This window comes from Leptosomus discolor, chromosome 3, assembly GCF_034619465.1.
Source record: "Leptosomus discolor isolate bLepDis1 chromosome 3, bLepDis1.hap2, whole genome shotgun sequence".
NCBI classification, from domain to species: Eukaryota; Metazoa; Chordata; class Aves; order Leptosomiformes; family Leptosomidae; genus Leptosomus; species Leptosomus discolor.
In genome coordinates this window covers 26,698,715-26,720,162 of record NC_141393.1, presented here as the reverse complement: position 1 = coordinate 26,720,162, position 21,448 = coordinate 26,698,715, and the positions used below count along the sequence as shown (strand labels likewise).

General features: G+C 40.9%; 1 protein-coding gene across 2 annotated transcripts; it reads right to left on the bottom strand.

Moving 5' to 3' along the window:
• Positions 1 to 303: 303 nt before the first annotated feature.
• Positions 304 to 21,324, bottom strand: MLH3 (mutL homolog 3). 2 transcript variants are annotated; one of them, XM_086462737.1, is made up of 11 exons: positions 18,015 to 21,324; positions 12,783 to 12,844; positions 11,682 to 11,786; positions 9,545 to 9,626; positions 8,841 to 8,912; positions 7,769 to 7,877; positions 4,370 to 4,529; positions 3,175 to 3,198; positions 2,888 to 2,969; positions 1,435 to 1,586; positions 304 to 792 (listed from the first exon to the last, which is right to left on the bottom strand). In XM_086462737.1, exons 1-11 carry the CDS (start codon positions 21,322 to 21,324, stop codon positions 721 to 723), a joined length of 4,230 nt encoding a protein of 1,409 aa, XP_086318863.1. In that variant the 3' UTR covers positions 304 to 720. The 2 variants fall into 2 exon arrangements, with proteins under 2 accessions (XP_086318863.1, XP_086318862.1); XM_086462736.1 differs by having other exon boundaries at positions 9,554 to 9,626; positions 12,783 to 12,853; positions 18,024 to 21,324.
• Positions 21,325 to 21,448: the final 124 nt, after the last annotated feature.

Here is a 21,448-nt window from a genome sequence, read left to right as displayed (position 1 = left end):
CTCTACTCCTCTACCTTAGACTGAGACACAAAATAGAAACAGAACCTGTAAAAAAGTCTGCCTATTGTAAAAAATGCCATGGGCTATTTAGTTATTTCTGTGGGGGTGTAATGTCTGTACCCTGAGAACATGGGGCTATGCTAGGATTTAGAAACCGCTCACTCAAGGATGCAATCTGCAGGGAGCTGGGGAAAATAGCTGGGTGTGTCATTCATTGCCAAGTGGGTTTTGATCCTAAGTTGGCCTATATATACGAAGAAGCCGGTCGGTCTTCATTCCAACCAGTGCCATGAGCCCAAGGAAAGAGTTTAATGTAAACTTTATTAATAAATACCTCCTCATTTTCAAAGCACTATAAAATACATTAATTAAAAGTCTCTCTATTATGCAGAATCATGCTGTGCTTACAAACAAAAAGCACTTTAGTAACTGCGAGTGGCTACAACTTCTTGCCTCCGATAGTCAAGCACTGACATAAGGCCCAGGCTTACAATGTAATTCCTTAACGTTGAAGACACTTCCCCAGGCTACAAGGGTGGGCTCCTCCTGCCACGTTCTCCTGGCTGCTCTCTGCTTCTTAGGTCAGTACTCTGAGCAGAACTTTGGTGACCGCACTGGCTCAGAAGCTTGGCGCCACACGGGGTATTGTCTAACAACAGGGGGATGTGGATCACACCAACACTTCTAGTGGTTGCAGCTTGCAGCCTTAACTTTTTTTGATTAGGGTCTTTTCTTTCCAAATAAGTGCCATGCTCGCACCATCTTCCGCAGTCTAGCCAAGTTAGGTTTAGGCTGGAGGGAGAAAAATTAAGCACTAAATCATAACTAAGTAAATGAACTTCAATGACTCCATGCTCTTTCCCCTAGTACAGGCATTCCCAAGTTTTTTTTAATATCTAATTCAAAGTCCCACCTGACTTTAAACAGAATCCAATTTCATAACTTAATATAGCACAGTAATAGCAAAAGGGAAGGAGTAATGATTATTTTTTTTAACTTAAATGTTGCTATTTCTTTGCCTTTTTTTCCCCATTTTATAGCATCTTAAACTTTGGGGAACTACATGTTTGTTTAATTTGCATCTTTGTCGCTAGTAGAATATCAGAATTTACACATTTTCCAAGTTTTACACTTAAAAGCTGCAAACACTTTAAATGTATCCTTAACTTTTAAGGACTAGTGGACCCGATGCAAGTCAACGTGACCATTCAAAAGGAAGATGATAAGACCCTTGCTAAAGTGTTTGCAGGACAGAGGTTTAACATTCTAAAGTTTTATTTTATTGGTAACAGCTATGTAAAACTTCAAGTAAGATACAGCCAGTGGTGGTGGTTTTGAATTGGTCCATTCTGGTTCTAACAAATACCTACATGACATACCTCTGATAATCCAGAGTGGGGATTGTCAGATGCATATCTGTCTCCCACACAGTACCTGCTTTTCCTGCTGTAGGTGGTCTATGTCTGCAAGAGGCATCATGGAAGGTCTTCCATGAGCACACTGGAAGGGCAGCTGGCAAGATGACAAAGCTTCAATGAGCCTGCAGCTCTCCTCCAAAGTCAACCACTCATTAAACTTAATAGCTCCTGAAAAAAAGATACAAATATTTGCACGTGCTGCCAAAGACAAAAAGCACCCAGCAGGCCTCCCTCCACAGCTTTGGTTTTCACAGAAAACAAGGCAGCTCCCAAAGCTTAGCTGGGAGGCTGCAAAGGCAGCCCAAAGGCTGTGGTACGGCAGACTTAGGGCTTAGCTCAATTAACCACCCTGCTGCCTAAGGATCAGCCTTCCGTGGCCTAAGCTTTCACCTAACCAAAGTCTGACGGATGGAAAGATTATTAGTTTGGGGCTTTTCAGATGACATTGCAAGAGGTAAATGGGCTGGTTTGTGGTTGTTTGGGGTTTTTTTAATATGTGTGTGTGCGATGGCTGAAGACACAGCCAGTTCATAAATCAGAAAGTATTAAACCAAGACAACAGCTAGCATCAGTTCCATAGGCTTTTATCAGTTCTACGTGCCTGCCACTGACAGGCATCAATTCCAAGACCAAATGCCAGCCCTGCCACTAAGTCCTTTCTCGCAAGTGAGCACTTAATAGCATCCAGAGGAAATCCAAGCAGAACATTAGGGAGTCATTTCAGCGGTGTTTGCAATCTTTAGCCTTCACAGATGCAATTTCCCTTTCAACTGTGGGACTTTTTTTAGATACAAAAAAATTACATATGGTCTGCCATTTGTAGAATGCAGTGACACTGTGAAAATGGATGCTTGTGGTTCATGTTTGCCCCTTCAGCGTAATCTTGTTAATACTGTAAATGGCACAGGAACTGCCACAAGAGGCTAGAGCTACTGTGGTCTACACCTGTAAGGTCTGCTTGTTTCCAGATGCTGGAAAGCCATAGTCCCTTAGAACATGTAAATTCTTGCTGCATTCCTTCCAAAAATACTTGACAGGTCACAGGCACACTTAAACTAGCACTTTTGATACTTAGATGAAATAAAAAATGCTTTTTGGGAAGAGTGTCTAAGTCTTTCCTGCTTGCTGTTGAGCAGATTCCAGCACCTCCCCTTGCCCCTTCACAGAGCTGTTATTTGAATGGCTTAGAGCTCAGGCAGATGAGTGCATCTCAGAATTCTATCTGTGTTTCATGTGAGGGTTGAAAAGTACATTAGGCCCATACATTAATAAATCAGAGTCGTGGTTGCTTGTCCCTCACAGTGCTGTCCATAAAAAAATCATTATCTCCTCATCCCTATGAAACACAGTCTGTAATTCTGGAATTGCTGCAAACACATTCTGAAACCACTGACCCAGGGAGGAAGTTGCGTAGAGACAGAAAGGTTTTAAAAAAAAAATGAAAGAAAAGAGAAGTACAGTTTCCCTACCATGACAGGCCTGGGAAGCTAACACCTTCAGACACGTCAGAGGCAGTGTCCCTCGTGCTCTTCCTCCTGTGGTCTGCACTAGCTAAAAGTAGTAAGGGAACATCATCTTACATTCCATTTAATATGAGAAAAAGGAAGAACTTGTAACACAAAGGAAACTAAAAATAAGGAAAAGCTAGTGAATTATCTAGTTCACCTGTCTCACTTGAGGCTTAACACACTCCCTTTGGTTCATGCAGTAAGCTTTGCATTATCACAGTCAACATTAGAAACAGATAGCAACTCACCTCAACTTGTTCTTGAATAAGCTCCTGGAAAGAAAAAAGTAAAAATCATCAGTTGCTATTTCTCCGTTTCATTGCCCATACCCTGCTTTGTCCACATCTATGTATAATTCACTGTGTAACTGCCAGAACCAGGAAAAATGATGCTGTTGCTAGTCCACTGACCACAGTGTGAAAGATCTAGGTGCAAGTCCTGACTCTCACAAGTATCTTATCAGACTTTAGACTAATCACATGGTTTCCCTCTGCACCGGTTTCCTATCTGTAGAATGGGTATAACGGAACTCTTACACATCAGAGTGCAACAAATGCCCTTTCTTCTTTGGATAATAGTCCCTGTATATTTCATTTCTGATGTCTAAAATGCAATGAATTCATAATCAATCACGAATGATGCCACCAGTCCTAATTAAAAAGGACTGCAGAATAGCTCTGCCAAAACGTTCAGGAGATCTTGATGTGTCAAGGCACTATGGACGAGTGCTTGTGAGGCACAGACCTGATCCCCTCCTCACCACTTTTAGTGCTTTTGGCTCCCAAATCACACCAGGAGAGTCCATTTTGAGTTCTTCCCGATTATAGCAAGGTTGGAAAAGAAAATTTAATCAGAAGAATCATCTCTGTTTCTTCTTTTCATATCAAAAGAGCTGTATGGCAAGACTAGACTGATTCACAATGGCTCAGCCTAGTGGCTGAATGAGGTACTCCAGAAACAATTTTTAAGGAGTCATTGAAGCAGTTATGATTGTGGAGAATTGTTTACAATGGAAACTGCAAGTAATCAGTTCAGCAGTTTCTTCCTCAAACTGCAGAATATCTGGAACAGCAGCTTTTAGAAAGCTGTACTGCCCATGTAGGGCTTTAATGAAAACAACTTTAAATCCTAATAATATTTCTGTATCAGCAGAAGTAATCATTTTACTGTTCATTCAAGCATTCATGAGCAGTAAACTGTTGAAACATCTGCACTAGATACTATTTTTCTTAGCTTCTCCACTACTCCAAGTCTGAAACAGTCTCCTATCATTTCTGTTACAGTTCAGGGATTTCAGCTGTGGGACTATTTAGCCAGTAAAAGGGATGGTGCCCACATTTGCCAAGGGACTTTGTTGTCTCCCTCCTAACAGAGATAGTGTAATACCCTGGGCCATTAACACAGAACAAGACCATCACAATTTCACCCAAAGCCACAGCTGACCTCCACAATGCTTCTAGTGACAGGTTGTCTTTTCCGTCGTAATTCATTGGCTTCTCTCTCTATAAAACACAGTGGCACTTTCCTCACTAGAATCAAGGAGCTGTTGGTCTCAGGAAATGACAATTCAAGACCCAAGTCCTCCAAATTTTTGTAGCAGCATCTGAGGAAAAAAAATACCAGAAATAAGACATCAACCACAGTAGCTGCATCTCCACAGCATATGTAAATATTTATGTAGTTTCCATGTATGTTTCTTCCTGGAACAGTTTCCGGCCTCAAAATCCGTGCATCATGAGATTCCAAGTAATTTTGCCTTTTCAGCCTACATTCAGCCACATTTCTTCACTCCAATCAACCGTGCACATTTCATGTTCCACAACCACAAGATCTAAGAGTTCCTGTATTGCATGGGGAGAAGTTTTATGTCTAAATTTATAAATCTATCTTTTCTAAAGACGCACGAGGTGTCTGGTTCAACACACAAACACTCCAAATATTAAAATTACCCACCATAAAGACTCCTTTAAGTCTAACCTAAAATTTATGATTTCAATTGACACGTAATAGCAAATACTTATAATGGAAAAAAAATACTGTAAGAAATTTATGCTGGTTCAATGAACTTTATATCCCATTAAGCAAAGAGAACCCGGGAAAGAACCACCTCTAGTTAATCTGACATATGTCACCCTGTGGGTAGAAAAATACACACAAAAATGGGACTTCACAGTCAGATGAGAACTTGTCTTCAAAATGAAAACAACTGCAACAATATATAGTTTATCTTATTAACCTAGGGAATATTCACTTAAAACAAAGGTGGTAAAGGTCATTTTAGAAGAGAGATTCTTTGAACAAAAAAGAAGCTAATCTAAAATCAGTCACAAAAATAATACAGTTATTAGCATCCATATGGAGATGACTTGTGTAATTCTACCCCAAAAAATAAGACACGTATAGCCTTCATCAAGAGCAGAGAAAGATAGAAAAGGGGTGAAATGACAGAATCCAAGCAGCTATTTTAAAGGAGAAAAAAAAAAAAAAAAGGGAAGTTCAAGAGAGTCAACAGAACAATGCATTACTACAATGCTTAGCAGACAAACAACAGAATCAAAGCTGCAGGTGAACCAGAGGTCCAGCTGAACCATTAAACACAAGCATAGCTGAAGAGAAAGGTCTTTTAGGGAAGTGAATTCATTTCATTACATCAAACTTTACCACAGCATACAGTCATACTCTGCCAGCAATAGCAACAACAGAACTGACATTTTTACACAGTACTTTCAATTCGTAACTTTTGAGGAAAATCTCACAGAGTAATTGTAGAGAGATGAACTCCCAATAAGTACTGAAAAAGAGCAACACAATAAAAGCACCAGTAAGCCAGCACCAGTAAGCTTCTTAAATCAATTATCTTAAGTGATAACTGAAAATCACAACTGGCATCTCACTATGCTGAATAATTTAACCAGTGTCCTTAAAAGAAAACCATGCTTCCCTGATTTACTTTTTCTTACTTATTTTTGTAGTATGTTTGTGATTTAGCTGATGAAGAAAAGTAGTTTACAGAATTTATTTGGTCTTTCAAAAAGCCTTTGATGCTGCCTCTTAAAAGTGGCTAGAAATGCAAATAGAAAATGTTGTCATGGATAGAAAAGTAACATTTGTCATGATTTGGAGTCTGCAGAAAAAAGGTACCCTGGCAACAGATGGTCAGTGTTTAACATGACATGAGTCCTGATCTCTATCTTCGGAATTGTTTATTAATGATGTGGAAAAGAAGGGGCGTGGTTAAGCAGGCAAATTTGTATAAAACACAAAATTATTTAGGTTAGCTGAGACTAAATACAATGTTGAACTCAATTAGAATTTAAAACAAGTAGAAAAATGATGAATGAAATCAGCGGGATGAATGAAAAAGGTATCACAAAAAATGGACAGAAAAACTGAATTCACTGCTCCTAAAGACAAATAAATGCAAATTATGAGGAATAATTTGATCTACCTGTACATTTTGCTGGCTTCTACATAAATAGCAAATATTAAAAAAAAAAAAAACACCCACAACTCTCTGTTTCACTATCATGACAATTCCATAAACAAGCAGTTCATGCAAGCAGCAGTAGTCAAAAAGCAGACAAAATATCAGGTGTGGCTATAACAGACAGAAAATATGGGCACAACTGCAAAGCTACTGTACAAGTCAATGGGATACTCTCACTTGGTATACTGTGTTCAATTTTCGCCGTCCAGTCCCAAAAGGAGATATATCAGAAATGGAAGACATTCCAAGATGAGTGCAAAAATAATTCAAAGTTGAACAAGAGGCATTACAGATACTGTGATGTTAGCAAGAACATCATTAAGAGGTGGGAACAACAAAGGCATCCAAATATCACTGAACTATGAACAGCAATGGTTACGTTCTCGCATTTTTCCCTAAGGCAGGTGGAACCTAACAGTGCTTTATTTTCCTTTGGAATTTCTGGTATTGGCCATTGTCACACACAAGAGTTACCAAACGGATACAGCAGTGATACAGTTATGATTGGAATACACCCAAAAACAGCTTTACACCCAACAAGTGTATCCTTATAATAGGCAACAATCTTAACAAGGAGTGATTTAAAAGCTGTCAAGTTTGACACAAGCATCACAAAAAAAGGGCAGTTCGAGAATAATGAGGTAGTCCTGTGAATGTTAAGATAGAACTTCACCCGAAAATTAAGAACAATGCAGGGAAAAAACTCCACAAACACATGTGGCAGGTGCCAGACAGGGAGTTTGGGGAAAAAAGTTTGATTAGTGTCCAATAGGTCTGCAATAGTCCAGCAACAAATCTGATCTAAATTCTCACAGTCCAAAAGTTAAATATCCTAATAGTAGCTAGGCCACCATTCTGAAACATTTGGGAAACAGTGTTCATTAGTTACTCTTGGCAGGCACCTAGGATTAAGGAATGCATTTTTGAAGGATTCACAATACAAACTTTCCATGTCCCATCCTGTTCTTCTCAAACAGTGCCTGTTACATCGGGGACTAGTTCAACGCTATGGGCACTCCAGTGTGCACTCCCAAGTCCTAAGCCTTAGACAGCAGGATCTGTTGGAGACTGCCAGGGCACTCTCCTGGCCCACACATGAAGGTTTTACTTCCCAAGGGAAAACAGAGCACGTTGCAGAGACACAGAGATGGCAACCACAGGTTTTGTCCTGAGATGTAAGGAAGTGCCTGAGAAGCACACCTGTTTTCCTCAGCACAGACATAGCCAACTGGTCTCACCTCTGGAAAGGATCAACAGCTTCTTTGCTGAGCTTTACAGTAACCCAGCACTATACAGAGCTCTTCCTGGTCAACAGAGCTGTCCCCAAAAGTTTAGAGCTATTGGCCGTTACTAACCGTAGAAATCTTCTTTGTTCTTCTGTAACTTCAATCTCCAAAGGGGGAGAGATGGAGGAGGACAGTAATTTCTTCTTGCCACATGCTGCAGCTTCCTTATCATAGGAATCTGTGAATGAATCATTCAGAAGTATCCTCTCTCAGAATATTTACGCAGGCATTACCCTTAATGACCCTATGGTTTGGCGTGTAATCCTCTGGATTAAAAAGAGACCACAGAATGCCTTCTCCTGAAACTTGTGGAGGACTGGGAATGCCACAAACCAGACACCTAGTCTCTGGGGAAGGGCTGCTTAATGCCACTTTGTTTTTTCCCACCAGTTCTGAAAAAGAGTCACCCTAAATAGCAAAAAAACTATGGATATATTTAGTCCAACTCACAGACAGCAATTTTTCCACAGAAAAGTCTAATATAAATGGCACTAAAATATTAAGCATTTCTCCCTTCAGTCTTTGACTTTCTTCAGTACCTGACCAAAAGGAGCAGAGTTCCTGGAACCCTCCTTGCAGGAACTGCACAGTATTTGTTGATGGAAGAGAAGGTCAATGATTTTTAAGTACTTGACAGATAGGTATTGTGCTTTTTAACGCTGAAACCCAATGGCTAATGAGTTTACAGAGAAGACTATTATCCCTTTGCAAACAGTTTCAGAATGTGGAAATTTTAGGCTTTAAGCACAGTATTCAGCTAAAAAGGAACCAAACAAACTATGTTCTTTACTCTGCATCCCATGTCTTATTTTTCACAGCATAGCCACACAATCTTATTGATGTTGTTCTATTTCCTCTTCATTGTTTTTCCTATCAGTCTTCCTGCTCTTTCATTATGTCAGGACTATTTTAGTTTGATAGTTCTGTGGGTAGGGAGTATATCTCCTATTTTTGGAAACACTGTAACCATTTTCAGGGGACAATACTATGACTGCTACAGACACTGAAGGTCTGCACTCTCCTAGGGATCAGGATAAAGATGACAAATGAATATCCTATTGGTTCCATAAATCCCAGCCAGCTCGTTTGCACTTTTCTGTGCACTGATTATCTTTTTTCCTAAGACCATCTGAATCCTCACCTGCAATAAGCTGCTCCAAGCGGATCCGTTCATGAGCTGCATGTTGATCCACCAAAATCAAGAGGTTTCCATCTAAAAATGTACCATAACAGATGAGAAATAGTCAACTTTGTACCAGACAACTGCACAGGCTGGGAAGAATGGCCACTCCCTAGAGGCCACATTTAGACGATAACTATCAGGCAGTTTTACAGAAATAAAGTGAGGAGGAGGCTGTGTTGGCAGAACATAAAGTCACTACAGAACAGAAATCCAAACTGCCATTTAAATTAAGGTAATTAGATTGAGTCAGATACTCTTGTCTATTGACATCTTCATCTAACTTCAGAATGAGAGCTGAGGTCACCCGCAAACTGTTGTGTTTAATAGTCTTTAAAATGTTACAAAAACTACTGCTTTTGAATGCCTTTTTTGTACAGCTTCAGCAAGCTTCAACAATGAGTACGTCCAGACACTGTGAACAGAGTCTGAAAGATGTTAGTAATGTGAGTACAATCTATTTTTATCACACTAATCTGAAGGCAGTAGGAACATTCAACAATGTCCAAAATAAAGATAAAGAAGATCCAGGAAATTTCAAGTGAAGACTAACATTTTCCTCTACTCACAATATCATCCTAAGGCAAGAAGAGAATACAAACAGGACAGTGTTCACTCTGCAGTCTAACTGCACTTGACAGCCACCCCAACTTCATGTTAATAACCACTCTTACCTGCCTTTTCATCCATTTCGTTCCTAGTGTTGATTAAACAAGCGATAAATTTATTGTCCACTTGCTGAAGAACCTGTAAGATACTCAGAAAAATCATTATCCAGTGGTAAAACTATTATTAAAATGAAAGTAAACAAAAGAAGACAACAATCTAAGTGGATCAGGCACAACAAATTGCTAGCAGGATGATTAGGGAAGTGGAAACCACAACTTTTCTGATCCTAAAGGCTTAAAGAATGTGGCCTAGCAAAACTGAGACAGTTTACAATTATTCTTGATAAATACAGCGAGGGGCTAAATACGGAAAAGGCGGCAATTATTTAAGCTAAAAGACAATACTGGCAGAAGGTCAAATGACCAGAAATTGGTCATGAAACAGTTTAGTCTGGAACTAAGAGAAAGTTTCAAAATATCCAAGAAAATAATTCTGGATCAATGTTTTCAAAGAGAGTCATAAAGGCAAGAGCATTCATTGTTCTAAGGTGGAGCTGGAAATACACAGAACAGATTAAATGCTCATGTAGAAGCCTCCTTGAGTTGGGAATTAAAGCTGTGCACAGTGACGCTGAGTATTTGATTTACTAATATCACCAAAAGAGAATATAAACAACTTTTTTTAACCTGCCCTATGTTTAAGGACTTGGGCTGATCATCTGTAGGAGGCAGGAAGCATTTTTTTCCCCTCTCATTTTCTGATGTAGAATTTGCCTCTGTGACTTGATTCCACTCTCACCTCAAGCATCAGAAATCAACCAGAGCTACCGGGAATACTGAGCAGGGATGCATAATGCTTTCAGCACCTTATTGTTAGACTTAAACCAGCCGATATGGTGTTAGGGAGGAATTTCTACCCAAGTCACATAGATAGAGCTCACTCTGAATTCTCTGTTTCACAACACGTGCATTGTTCACCTCCTAGGTGAAAATGAATAGATGACCTTATTTCTTTGCAAGGATGCAAGACATTAATGATTCTTTCTATTCTTTTCCTGTGGCATGATGCAGCATTTTGTGCTTTTGGTCTTTTCTACACAGATTCTCAAAATTGCTATAGACTACTAAAGGCAGTATTCAGCTTCTTCAGAGATGGGAAGTGATAATTTCTTCTAGCTTTACCTTCTTAAAAACACACAAAGAGGAGAACATTACGCAGGTAAAGTTAATCACAGAACCACTAAGTAAGTTCTAAAGAACGGTTCTTACTATGAGGAGTGAACAGAAAAATGGTACCTTCCATTTCCCAGCTTTCCTCTCCTGTCTCTTTAAAACATAATCTGTTTACTGTAATAACTTTATTTACTCCTGTTATTCTTGCACACACAACACAAGCAACAGAATCACTTGGATCCTTGTCCCCCCTGGAGATCAACATTACCATGCCCCATACAGTCAGAAGCTGCAACCTCAAAGTCAGCAACCTGACTGCATGAGGAAAATGCTAACTGGGCCTGTAAGCTTCTGTCACTGGGATGCGAGAGGGGGAGAGAATCCACTTTGGCATTTCTATCCAGGCAAACCATCAAAGAACGTAAGTTGAAGCCAAACATTTACATTCGCTTTTAAGCTAACATTCAAAACATTTGATAAAGAAGCACTAAACCACTTAAATGTGATGCTGTGATGCCATTTCTAAGAATCGCTTTTCAGAGCAGACATAAATCTTAAATTAAAACTTCAAGTCTTTCCACAAAATCTGGGATTTACTTTTGAAACCACTCTGCTGAAGAATTACATTTCTTTTTAACAAAACGTTAAGATTCAGGACACAGATTTCAGAGGACTGCGAACTAAGCAAATGCCTACAATAAATATAAAGAACTCCTACTGAAATATCGTTTAGTTAACAGTGTTTCTAAGTAGCAGTAGCAGTGCTGCCTCTTGATTTGAGTCAAGGAATTTTAGAGTCCCTTTCAGATAGCTGATTAACCATGAGATGACACTCAGATCTGGCATGACATACGTGTCTGCCAGTATCACACAGCAACCAAGAATTCTGTTTGTGCCTGTGAAAATTAGGGATATGAATTATTTCTCTGGGTACCTCTTTCCCCCCAGGCAGAAACATCAGCAAATCCCATAGGCTGAGTGGGAATTTGGGGGTGAAAACTAGTAACAGATCGTATTGTACCTGCATCGAATGTACCATGTCTTTGGTGAAACGATAAGGATACAAGATATTGTGAATTTTCACAGCCAGATTGTCAGCCTGACTGCTGGTCACATCAACAGCAATCTGTAAAAACAGAATTACAGATCACAACAGCAGATTATAAAGGATATAGCAAAAACCCCAAACACACACAAAATACCCCAACAAACCAGCTTCAAGAAAAACTGGAAATAACTCCATATTTTGACGAAGCTTTCTACACAAGGCTAGCCCTAGCTAAAGATACTGTCCAACAATCCCTTTGCTTCCATCCTCAAATGCTTTCCCACCTGGCTATTAACCTGCTAACTTCAATGTGTTCACTTGATTTCAAGCACCTATCAGAAAACCTGAAGTTAATTACCAGCCTACGGGAGCTCTCAGTGGATTGCACGACAAAAGATGTATTACCCTGAAATGAGTCAGAGTGCGCGTCACTGCAACAGAACAGAACTGTTCCTTTTCAGAAACTCACCAGCAGGTGGTTTGCTACTCCGTCTCTATTGTTTGCAGGTGGAAATGGTTACATACATATGTTTACACACACCCAACGTGATGATTAAAGATAATGCTACCTCATGACAACAAAGGAAGTTTTTCTAAAAGCTCCAACATTGTTTCCCTCTCACATGCTATAATCCTGCCAGGCTACAAAAACAAGTATAGTAAAATACACTTTTAAGACCCATTGCATCCCAGAGAAGAAAGCTGGGTTATTTTAACTCTGTCCATAAAGAGGACAGACACTGTATTACAATTTTTGCCATCCTTTAACTTTTAATTCTAAAGTGACTGTCTCTGTAGAGGGAAAGACAGCTTACAATAATGTTTTGCTTTTGAAATGACGTAAGGCAAAAGATTAGCCTGATACCTGCTTCTCTGACTTTGAATAAATCCACAACGACGGTCATACACATAAACAGTCTATAAAAACACATAACTGCCAAGTCTATAGTCTAATATATTGCTGAATAACTTATGTGCAACTGTTACAAAATTTACAATTTGGTCCTCATGTCAGAAAATAACAGAAGGCTAAACGGACTTCTATTTTAGCGTGAAATGCGAGATAATGCTTACCTCTGGGCAGGGAACAAAAACAGGATTATCCCATTCTGAAAGCAATGACTGGAGAGACTCCCCTTCAGCATCTAGGAAAGAACACACAGATAATACAGGGACTACCACCACCCGTCAGCAGACGGCGCATTGGGTACCTCTGCCTCACACAAGTATTATCGTATTTTCTTCTATCATAAAAAGGGGAGAATGTAGAAATAAATATGGAACATGAGATTTGGCTTCTCTATTGTCTGCTTTAACTAGCAAGGACACTGTGCAGCTTTCTGACTCCTAAACATTCTGCAACACAATTCAACAGGCCCTGGAAATGTTGGGGGGGGGGGGGGGGGGCGGGGGGCAGGGGGAGGGCAGCGGGGGAGGGAAAGAAAGACCTGTTTAGCTACCCACCCCCTCTGGACAAAGCCACATACCAAAAAGATGATTTCATCCTTTCCACCGCAAAAAAAAAATGGTGAGGATTGAACCTATTTTTCACATTCCAAGGTTGGAACGAGAACAAAGAAGGGAGTAGGTAATTATTCTTTAAAGTACTGACATAATTCAACAAAGAACTGGGTATTTCATCCTGTAAATAAGTATCCCCTAACCTGCCTTCAACCCTAAAAGGGTTTTTTTCCCAGTTCTAGATCTTGAGATGACTCACACGGTCCCATTGTTAACAGACCTTGAGTCATTCTGGGTTCCTGTTGGGACATCTGGGAGAATTCTTTGATTTGTTTTTACCACAGAACACTGTGTCCTGGAAAGCTGACCCTACCTCTCAGATCCTGGCTTGCTAGAGTCTTCTCTTTCTGAGGTCTAGGAAGGAAGGGTAGCACAATCTCACTTCTAAAGGGATGGCACCTGAACTTTATCCCTAAACACAATATAAATTTACTGCTGCAGATTCAACAGCATGCAAAATTACAAAAAGCTATACAACCATTATATTCTCATAAATGAGCATGTGCCTAGCCCTGTACAAATTAGAGTACCCCACAGATTTTGTAATCTAACATCGAGAAATAACAGCACATATGTAAACAGCTGAGAACTATCAGACACACCTGCATCAGGAAATATTTAAAATATTACTGCGGCTTCTACAGGACTGTCCTTAAAAATTGGCTGCTGCTTTAAACATGTAACAATTATTTCCAGAATTAGTGCAATCAGAAGTATTATCCCCAAAGAAAAAGAGGGGGCATACCGTAGTCTGTCAGATACCAAAACACTCTTGAATTCCCTCTGTTAAGGACTGGCAAAACTGTCAGTCTATCACCGCTCCTATCAATACTTAACACAGTTACCAGGAACTTGTAAAACTGAAAACCACAAGTCAGTGAGACCACATGAGATATCAGAGTTAGCCTAACAACATGTTCCTACCCACCCAGAAATGATTTAATGATATTACAAACCTTCACTGTTATCGAGACTATTAAGAAAAGTGGCTTAGATTTCCAGCACAGTGGTAAACATTTCACCCTTCCTTTGGTACAATTCAGATTTCTATTCTTTGTGAAATAATAATGAATTAATAAAGTTCCTTTCTACTGAGAAATGAAGGGTGTGCATTCAGGAAAAGTGGCAGAGTGATAATGCCAAAGAAAACCAGCTGCATGCTGATAAGCTCAGTGTGAAAAGGCTCTGCAAGATCCTAAGCCAGCCTGCAGACTCCTGACTGTTGGCTCCATTCCAGTAAGGACAATGATGGTCCTACCCTGGGGACCGAGAATCCTTTCAAGAATTCAAACTGGCAGCCCAGCATGGGAGAGTAGCTGAGCATCTCACTGTCACAAAACCCAGAACAGAGGACAAGATGGCCTGACGTGGTTCTCACGTCAAGCAAACTCTGGCAAATTGAAGAATGCTGCCTAATTCAGACTTTGACAGGACTTTTATAGTTATTGTCACGGAAAGATGTTATCTCTCAAGTTCACAGAAGCATCTATCACCTATATGAACAGAAGTCCAGTATTTTATACATGTAATAAACAAAGAGTCATCTCCCTGCTTCTTGTTGCAGGGAAAATCCTTGTCCAGGATGTACATTGTTCATAAAGCTAGAATTTTCTTGCCCAAAGGCCAGTGAGAACTCAGAGCTGGCAGAGATACTATTAATATGATTTTTCTGACAAGTAACATCAGAAAAAGTGCTGAGGATAATAATGTATCTACTTTATACATGCAAACCACATACAATTACCATACTTGAGTATTCACTTTCACTTGCCTCAATTAGGTCATTAAAATACGCTAGTGTAATGACATATTGGTCAATAATGTAATAAAAGTAACAAGAAACGCAAACTGCTGGCATAACAAGACCAAGCTAACCTACTGCAAATGCACAGCATTAGATTCTTCAAAAAAGCCTCTGATGGTGAAATGAAGCTTGATACACTTTCCTATAGCAATGAGTTTAATCAGTACAAAGTTGCCTGGGTCCAACCTACAAAATCGAGCATTTCTGTTGAGCACGTGGCTTGTGGCAGATGTCCACTGCTGCCATGGAAAAGAGGATATGGATTATTCTTACCTCCTTCCACCTGTCACCAACAAGCATAATTTCCCTAAATTTGTCTATGAGATGCTGTTCTTAATAAATTGTGGGGCTATGAAATTCTAAGTCAACCCCATGGGGTTACTGACACTACCCTAAAAAGCAAAATGAAAGCACACATAGCAAGTGAATAAATTATTCCACTCCTGGGTTGTGACAGCAGTCCAAAACAGGGCTCAACATCAAGAGATATGAATGCTGTGTTAGGAAACAGTTATGTTTATTCCTACGGCTAAAAAGACCGAATATCCTCTGCTTGAAAAATGTGTGAAAGAACATGTTTGTTGAACTTGGAAAATCTAAGATCTATAGGGTCTAGTCACAGTCCAAACACCTTGAGAAGGTTTGGGAAGTCTGACCTTCAAGTAAGAAAAGCAAAAAAGCTGCTGCAGACATCTCACCAAAGCATAACACTACTGAGAGAGTTACAAAGAGTGATGATGGAGAGTAACACCAACAGTAAGGCTAAGAAAGAACAATGCCGTTGGAGGTAAAAAGATGCAACACAATACACGTCTTCAAAGACTACAGACTCTACATCATTGACCTGGGCAGGCTGGAGAGCGGCCGGAGAGGAACCTCATGAGGTTCAACAAGGGCAGGTGTAGGGTCCTGCACCTGGGGAGGAATAACCCCACGCACCAGTACAGGCTGTGGGTCAACCTGCTGGAGAGCAGCTCTGCGGAGAAGGACCTGGGAGTCCTGGCAGACAAGTCGGCCATGAGCCAGCAACGTGCCCTTGTGGCCAAGAAGGCCAATGGTATCCTGGGGTGCACTAAGAAGAGTGTGGCCAGCAGATCGAGGGAGGTTATTCTCCCCCTCTACTCTGCCCTGGTGAGGCCACATCCAGAGTGTTGTGTCCAGTTCTGGGACCCCCGGTTCAAGAAGGACGGGGAACTACTGGAGAGAGTCCAGCAGAGGGCTACAAAGCTGATGAGAGGGCTGGAGCATCTCTCCTACGAGGAGAGGCTGAGAGACCTGGGGCTCTTTAGCCTGAGGAAGAAAAGGCTGAGAGGGGACCTTATCAGCGCTTACAAATATCTAAGGAGCGGGCGTCAAGAGGATGGGGCCAGGTTCTTCTCAGTGGTGGCCAGTGACCAGACAAGGGGCAACAGGCACAAACTGGAGCGCAGGAAGTTCTGCCTTGACATGAGGAAAAACTTCTTTACATTGAGGGTGTCAGAGCCCTGGAACAGGCTGCCCAGGGGGGTTGTGGAGTCTCCTTCCCTGGAGATACTCAAAACCCGCCTGGACGCCATCCTGTGCCACCTGCTCTAGGCTAACCTGCTCTGGCAGGGGGGTTGGACTAGATGATCTCCAGAGGTCCCTTCCAATCCCTACCGTTCTGTGATCATCTGAAAGCGTAAGGGTACATGAGGTACTCTCTTCAGAAACATGAATGCGCTATCCAAACCCTCTGGATAGAAGGTCAAGCTCCACATCTCAGCGCTTTGGCTGGCTACTGAACAGCACTGTGGGCAACGGAAACTGGTAAACCACAGAAACTAAGTGTTGGTCAAGGAGTGTACATTGGCTCTCGGAAGTAGTTTTACCCAATAAAGCCAGAGATGTTCTTCTCCTTGTAACAAATTTACTTCAATGGAACACAATAAATATTAAGAACTATCGGCATCAATTATTAGAGATTGAACTGAATAGCTTCACAACCGAAACACCTACTGCACCAGTGTTTTTTATGACTGGTGATAAAGAATAAAGTAACAGACAAAAATGGAACAAACCAGAGGCTTTCATGATTGATTAGACAAATATTTCACAGGAGAACTATAGAAAGAAGTACAAACTACTTTTTTCAAAACAAAGTAGACAGTAAAAAAATACAGTCTGCAAGTGGAATGTCTGCATCTTCACTCATAAAATCTGCCTATAGCCAGAACGCTGAACAACTTTGAACACAAGTATATCCACGGAAGGGAAGATCATCAACAACACTATTCTGTCAAGCCAGATCAGGACACAGAAGGCCAAACCTGACAGAGAGATCAACGAAGACTCGTGAACACCACAGCCCTGAAAAACCAATACAATGTAGTGTCCCGTCAACTCTGCAAAAGCTCCACCATCAAACCACCAACAACACTGTACAACCCCTCCTACAGAGCCAAGTGTGAAGGAATGGCCTTCCAAAATCTGCAGAAAGGAGACTGCACATTCTCAACGAAGAGCGAGACTTTTGTTCATTTTCCAAGGGTTGTTTTAAATTTTGTGTGCAGGTTGAGAAAAGATCATTTTAATATGGGGTTCTCAGTAACAACATATTCTTAGAAACACAACCTTTTAGGACAAAATGGTAAAACCCACAATATTCTTCTGGCACGCTTACTTTGAAGGATGCTTCTTACTTTATACACAACAGTAACTATATATAACTGATCACAGCAAATGTCATGATGCCCAGTGAAAACTGGGCAGCTGCCTGGTAACTGACAAGTTGCTGACATTTCTTTTTAGTGTTTTATCAAAAATTATCTTTTAATATATTGAATGTTAATGTTTGCCTGTCTCCACAGTTCCCAACACTTTCCCGCTTTCCATGCAGCTACTACAAGTGAGGCAGTGGCTATTTCAGTATAAACTATCAGATGCTGCCAGCAAGATATTTTGTGCACCTAAGAGAACACAAACTTTTTTCCTCATCCCACTTGCGCAGCAGCTACCACCACCCCTCTTACCACTCTCTGACACAACATTCACAGCCATCGTTGTTAGATCTTGAATGCAGGCAGCTTGAAATCCTTCGGCAGGAGGAGTGCCGTAGGTGCTCAGTCCAGTTGTTCTATTGATGTATATTGTCTTACCCGACGAAACATCAAAATCTTGCAACCAGTCAGAACAATACAAATCATTCCTGGGATCGCCTGTGCCTGTGTTGTCTGCAGTGAATTCCCAGTTACTTGGGAAGATCATAGGGGGAACCTCAGTATCTTTCAAATTTTGTTCCGAGGACTCATCTAACGAACTTTTGTCTTTACAGAGGCTGTTAGTACAATCCTTTTTAGCAGGTAATGACAAAACACTGCTTGAACAGACTGTGTATTCTCCTTCTACGCTGCTGAGTGATGATGGGCTGACAGCACTTTTCAGGGACTCTGCTCTCATACTGTCTGATTGCTGGCATGCATCCCTCTTAGAAATGCTGCAATTACATTCCCTCTTTTTTTCCACTGAGGGTTTATGTGTTTCACATGCATTATACAAAAAAACATTATTTGAAGATTCAAGATCAAAAGAGTAGTCATCTTTTCTACTTGAATCTGTTTGGAATTGTTCACCAAGCTGTTCTGCTTCTTTGCGGTCACTTTTCATTCTGGACAGTTTGGATGATAATGATCCTGGAGACCTTTTAGAACTTGTATTTTTTTCACTAACCTGAGAGTAATCAGACAACGTGAAAGGACTCCGACAAAGAGCTCGCTTGTCCTGTGAAGTTTCTCCACTGCAGAATAAAGTCTTTTCCAATGAGCCAAAACCTTGGCTAATATTATTAGAACCCGTATCTTCCACAGTCGGAGTTTCACAAGTGCTCAAGTCACCACGATTGTCATTCTCATTCTTTGAAAAGCCACAATTAGCTCGTGAATTAAAACCCCGGAGACCAAATTCGCTCCGCTCTGACGATGGTGTTGGTAGCACACACTCGACTTTCCCATAGTATCTCCTGAACTTTTCCAACGAACCCAGCTGCGTGCACAAGCTCAGCTTCTTAGAGGGCTGAGATCTTGGCACAGCTATTTGTCTTCTAGCGCTTTTTATAACTTTATTGTGAGGAATACCTGAAGAAGTTGCCAGCGGCAATTCTGTAACATTCGATGTCTCAGAATGTCTTTTACTGGTGGCAATGGGCATAGCTATCTCCTCACTCTCCTGATTTGACAAAGTTTTGTTCTCTAACCACTCACTACCACCAGCCACGCATCCTTCTCTGGTGTAAGGAGGCATATAGTCTTTACTTGTATTACTGGAAATATCCTTAGCATTTGAAGACTGAACTGAAAAACTCACTTTGTGGCCAAAAACATTCTTGGCATGGATGGGGCCAGGTCCACGCTGCACGTTTAATGCAAGATTTGCTTCTGTTTGTTCACATTCACGTGGGGGCTCCCTTTGCGTAACACGTGTTCGGAGGCCTGTGGAGTACAATTTTAGTGGTACTGAACTAACAGCCCCTCTTCCAGCATCATCTATCACTTCAGCTGTTTCCTTGTCTCCTCTTCTTGCATTACACTGTCTCATCAACGAACTTCCAGAGACAGTTTCAGGTTCCATTGCTGCTTCAGTAGGGTCTTCTCTCTCAGACAGCAATTGAGTAACATCATTATTTAAGATATGGATCCTCTTGCTTTTCTGCACTACTTTGCCTTGTTGGCTTCCCACATCTTTTATGTAATTCTCTGCACAATGCTGCAGGTCACCACAACCCTCTATTTTTCTTATTTCTGATCTGCCCCCTCCACTGAAGGAGGAATGAAGATTTTCTGAAGGTTTCAGATTAGTATCAGACACTTTTTGGGAACTGTTAGCATCTTTTGGCTCCTGCTCTGAGATATTTGATATCATGAAATGAGGAGCTGTGTCATTTTTGCTGGGCAGTGGAATCTCCGCTTTATTGTTTCTACATGGATCAGATGGTTCAGCAATCTTCTGCTTTGGGGCGATTTCCATTTCCTGGAGGTTTTTATTTGACTCTGTAAGACCTGAAGATTTTTTCCCAGTCACGGATTTCCTTTTGACATCTTTTGATTGCAGGTTACACACTACATAGGAATCCGCAATTTCATCACATACTTTCTTAAAACTGTCTTGGACGCTCTTCTCATCAGAGATTGCAGGCTTCAGAACCGGAGCGTTATACAAAAAAAAGTCATTATCTTCATTAAATTCTCTGATGTCCTCATTGCACGGTTCAATAAATAAATGTTCCCGTTTCAAAAACATTTTCACTCCTTCCTCTATGCAAGTTAGAAGAACATCCCAGTTCTGGAACTCAACTAGAGTTTTTGCAGGTTCCAGACACACTTCATAGTCACTGTACGCACAGGCCACATTGAGAATAAAGATCCCGTACAACTCTGGGCCACAACGATGGCGACCAGGACTTGAACCAGCCTGTCTGCTCGCAGCACCACTTTTTGCCTTGCAAATGGCACTTTCTTTTCTTAATAAAAAATCAATTAGTTTATGTAGTCTTGTCTTTAAAACAAGCCTTCTATTCACATACAAGAACTGCATATTCTTGTTGTAATGTCCTTCAGTACTGATATAACCGCTCAGCTCAAATCCCCCAGACTTATGATTTATTTCTCGTAACTTTTGCGATCTGCCCAGTCCATAAATTTGACAAAACCGAGAGTACACATCTCTTGTCTTAGGGAGCTGAAGCACCATAGAACATGAAATGTCATTCCTTAAAGAAAGTGAAACAGAGGGATGCATCAGTGAAATAGCCTCTACTTTCTGTCTCACCCTCTCAAATTCCAGCACAGGATCCATACACTTTCTCCTCACCGGTAATTGATGGAACAGATTACACACGGTGACTGTAGTTCCACCACTTGGTCTGCTCAATTCAGCTTCACAGACTTCCAGTGCTTGCCCATTGTGAAATAGTTTCACAAATGTTTTTGCTGTCCTGCTGGTCTTAGATGAAACTTCCACCACACTGGCCATGTTGGCTATGCTTGCCACAGCCTCCCCTCTAAAGCCGTAGAACGTCAGGTTCTCCAAGTCTCCCACCGAGCTGCACTTGCTGGTGAAGTACCGCTTTCCCATTGCATTTAAGTCCTCTCTCCCCATCCCAGAGCCGTTGTCCACCACCTGGATCTTAAAAGCTTCCAAATCCACCCTGATAGCTACACATGTTGCTTTGGCATCGATGCTATTGAGGATGAGCTCCTCAACACACTGCCCCAGAGAGTTGATAGTCACTCCAGAACGCAGCCTGGCTCGCACATCTTCCACCAAACGTTTGATCATGTCAAAATCAGATAGATGAGAAACTCAAGGAACTGCAGGGAGCTCACTGCTCCATGTTCCCTAAAGCAATTCCCTGGAGGAAAATAAAATTTAAAAAAAAAAAAAAGAAAAGAAATAAAAATCA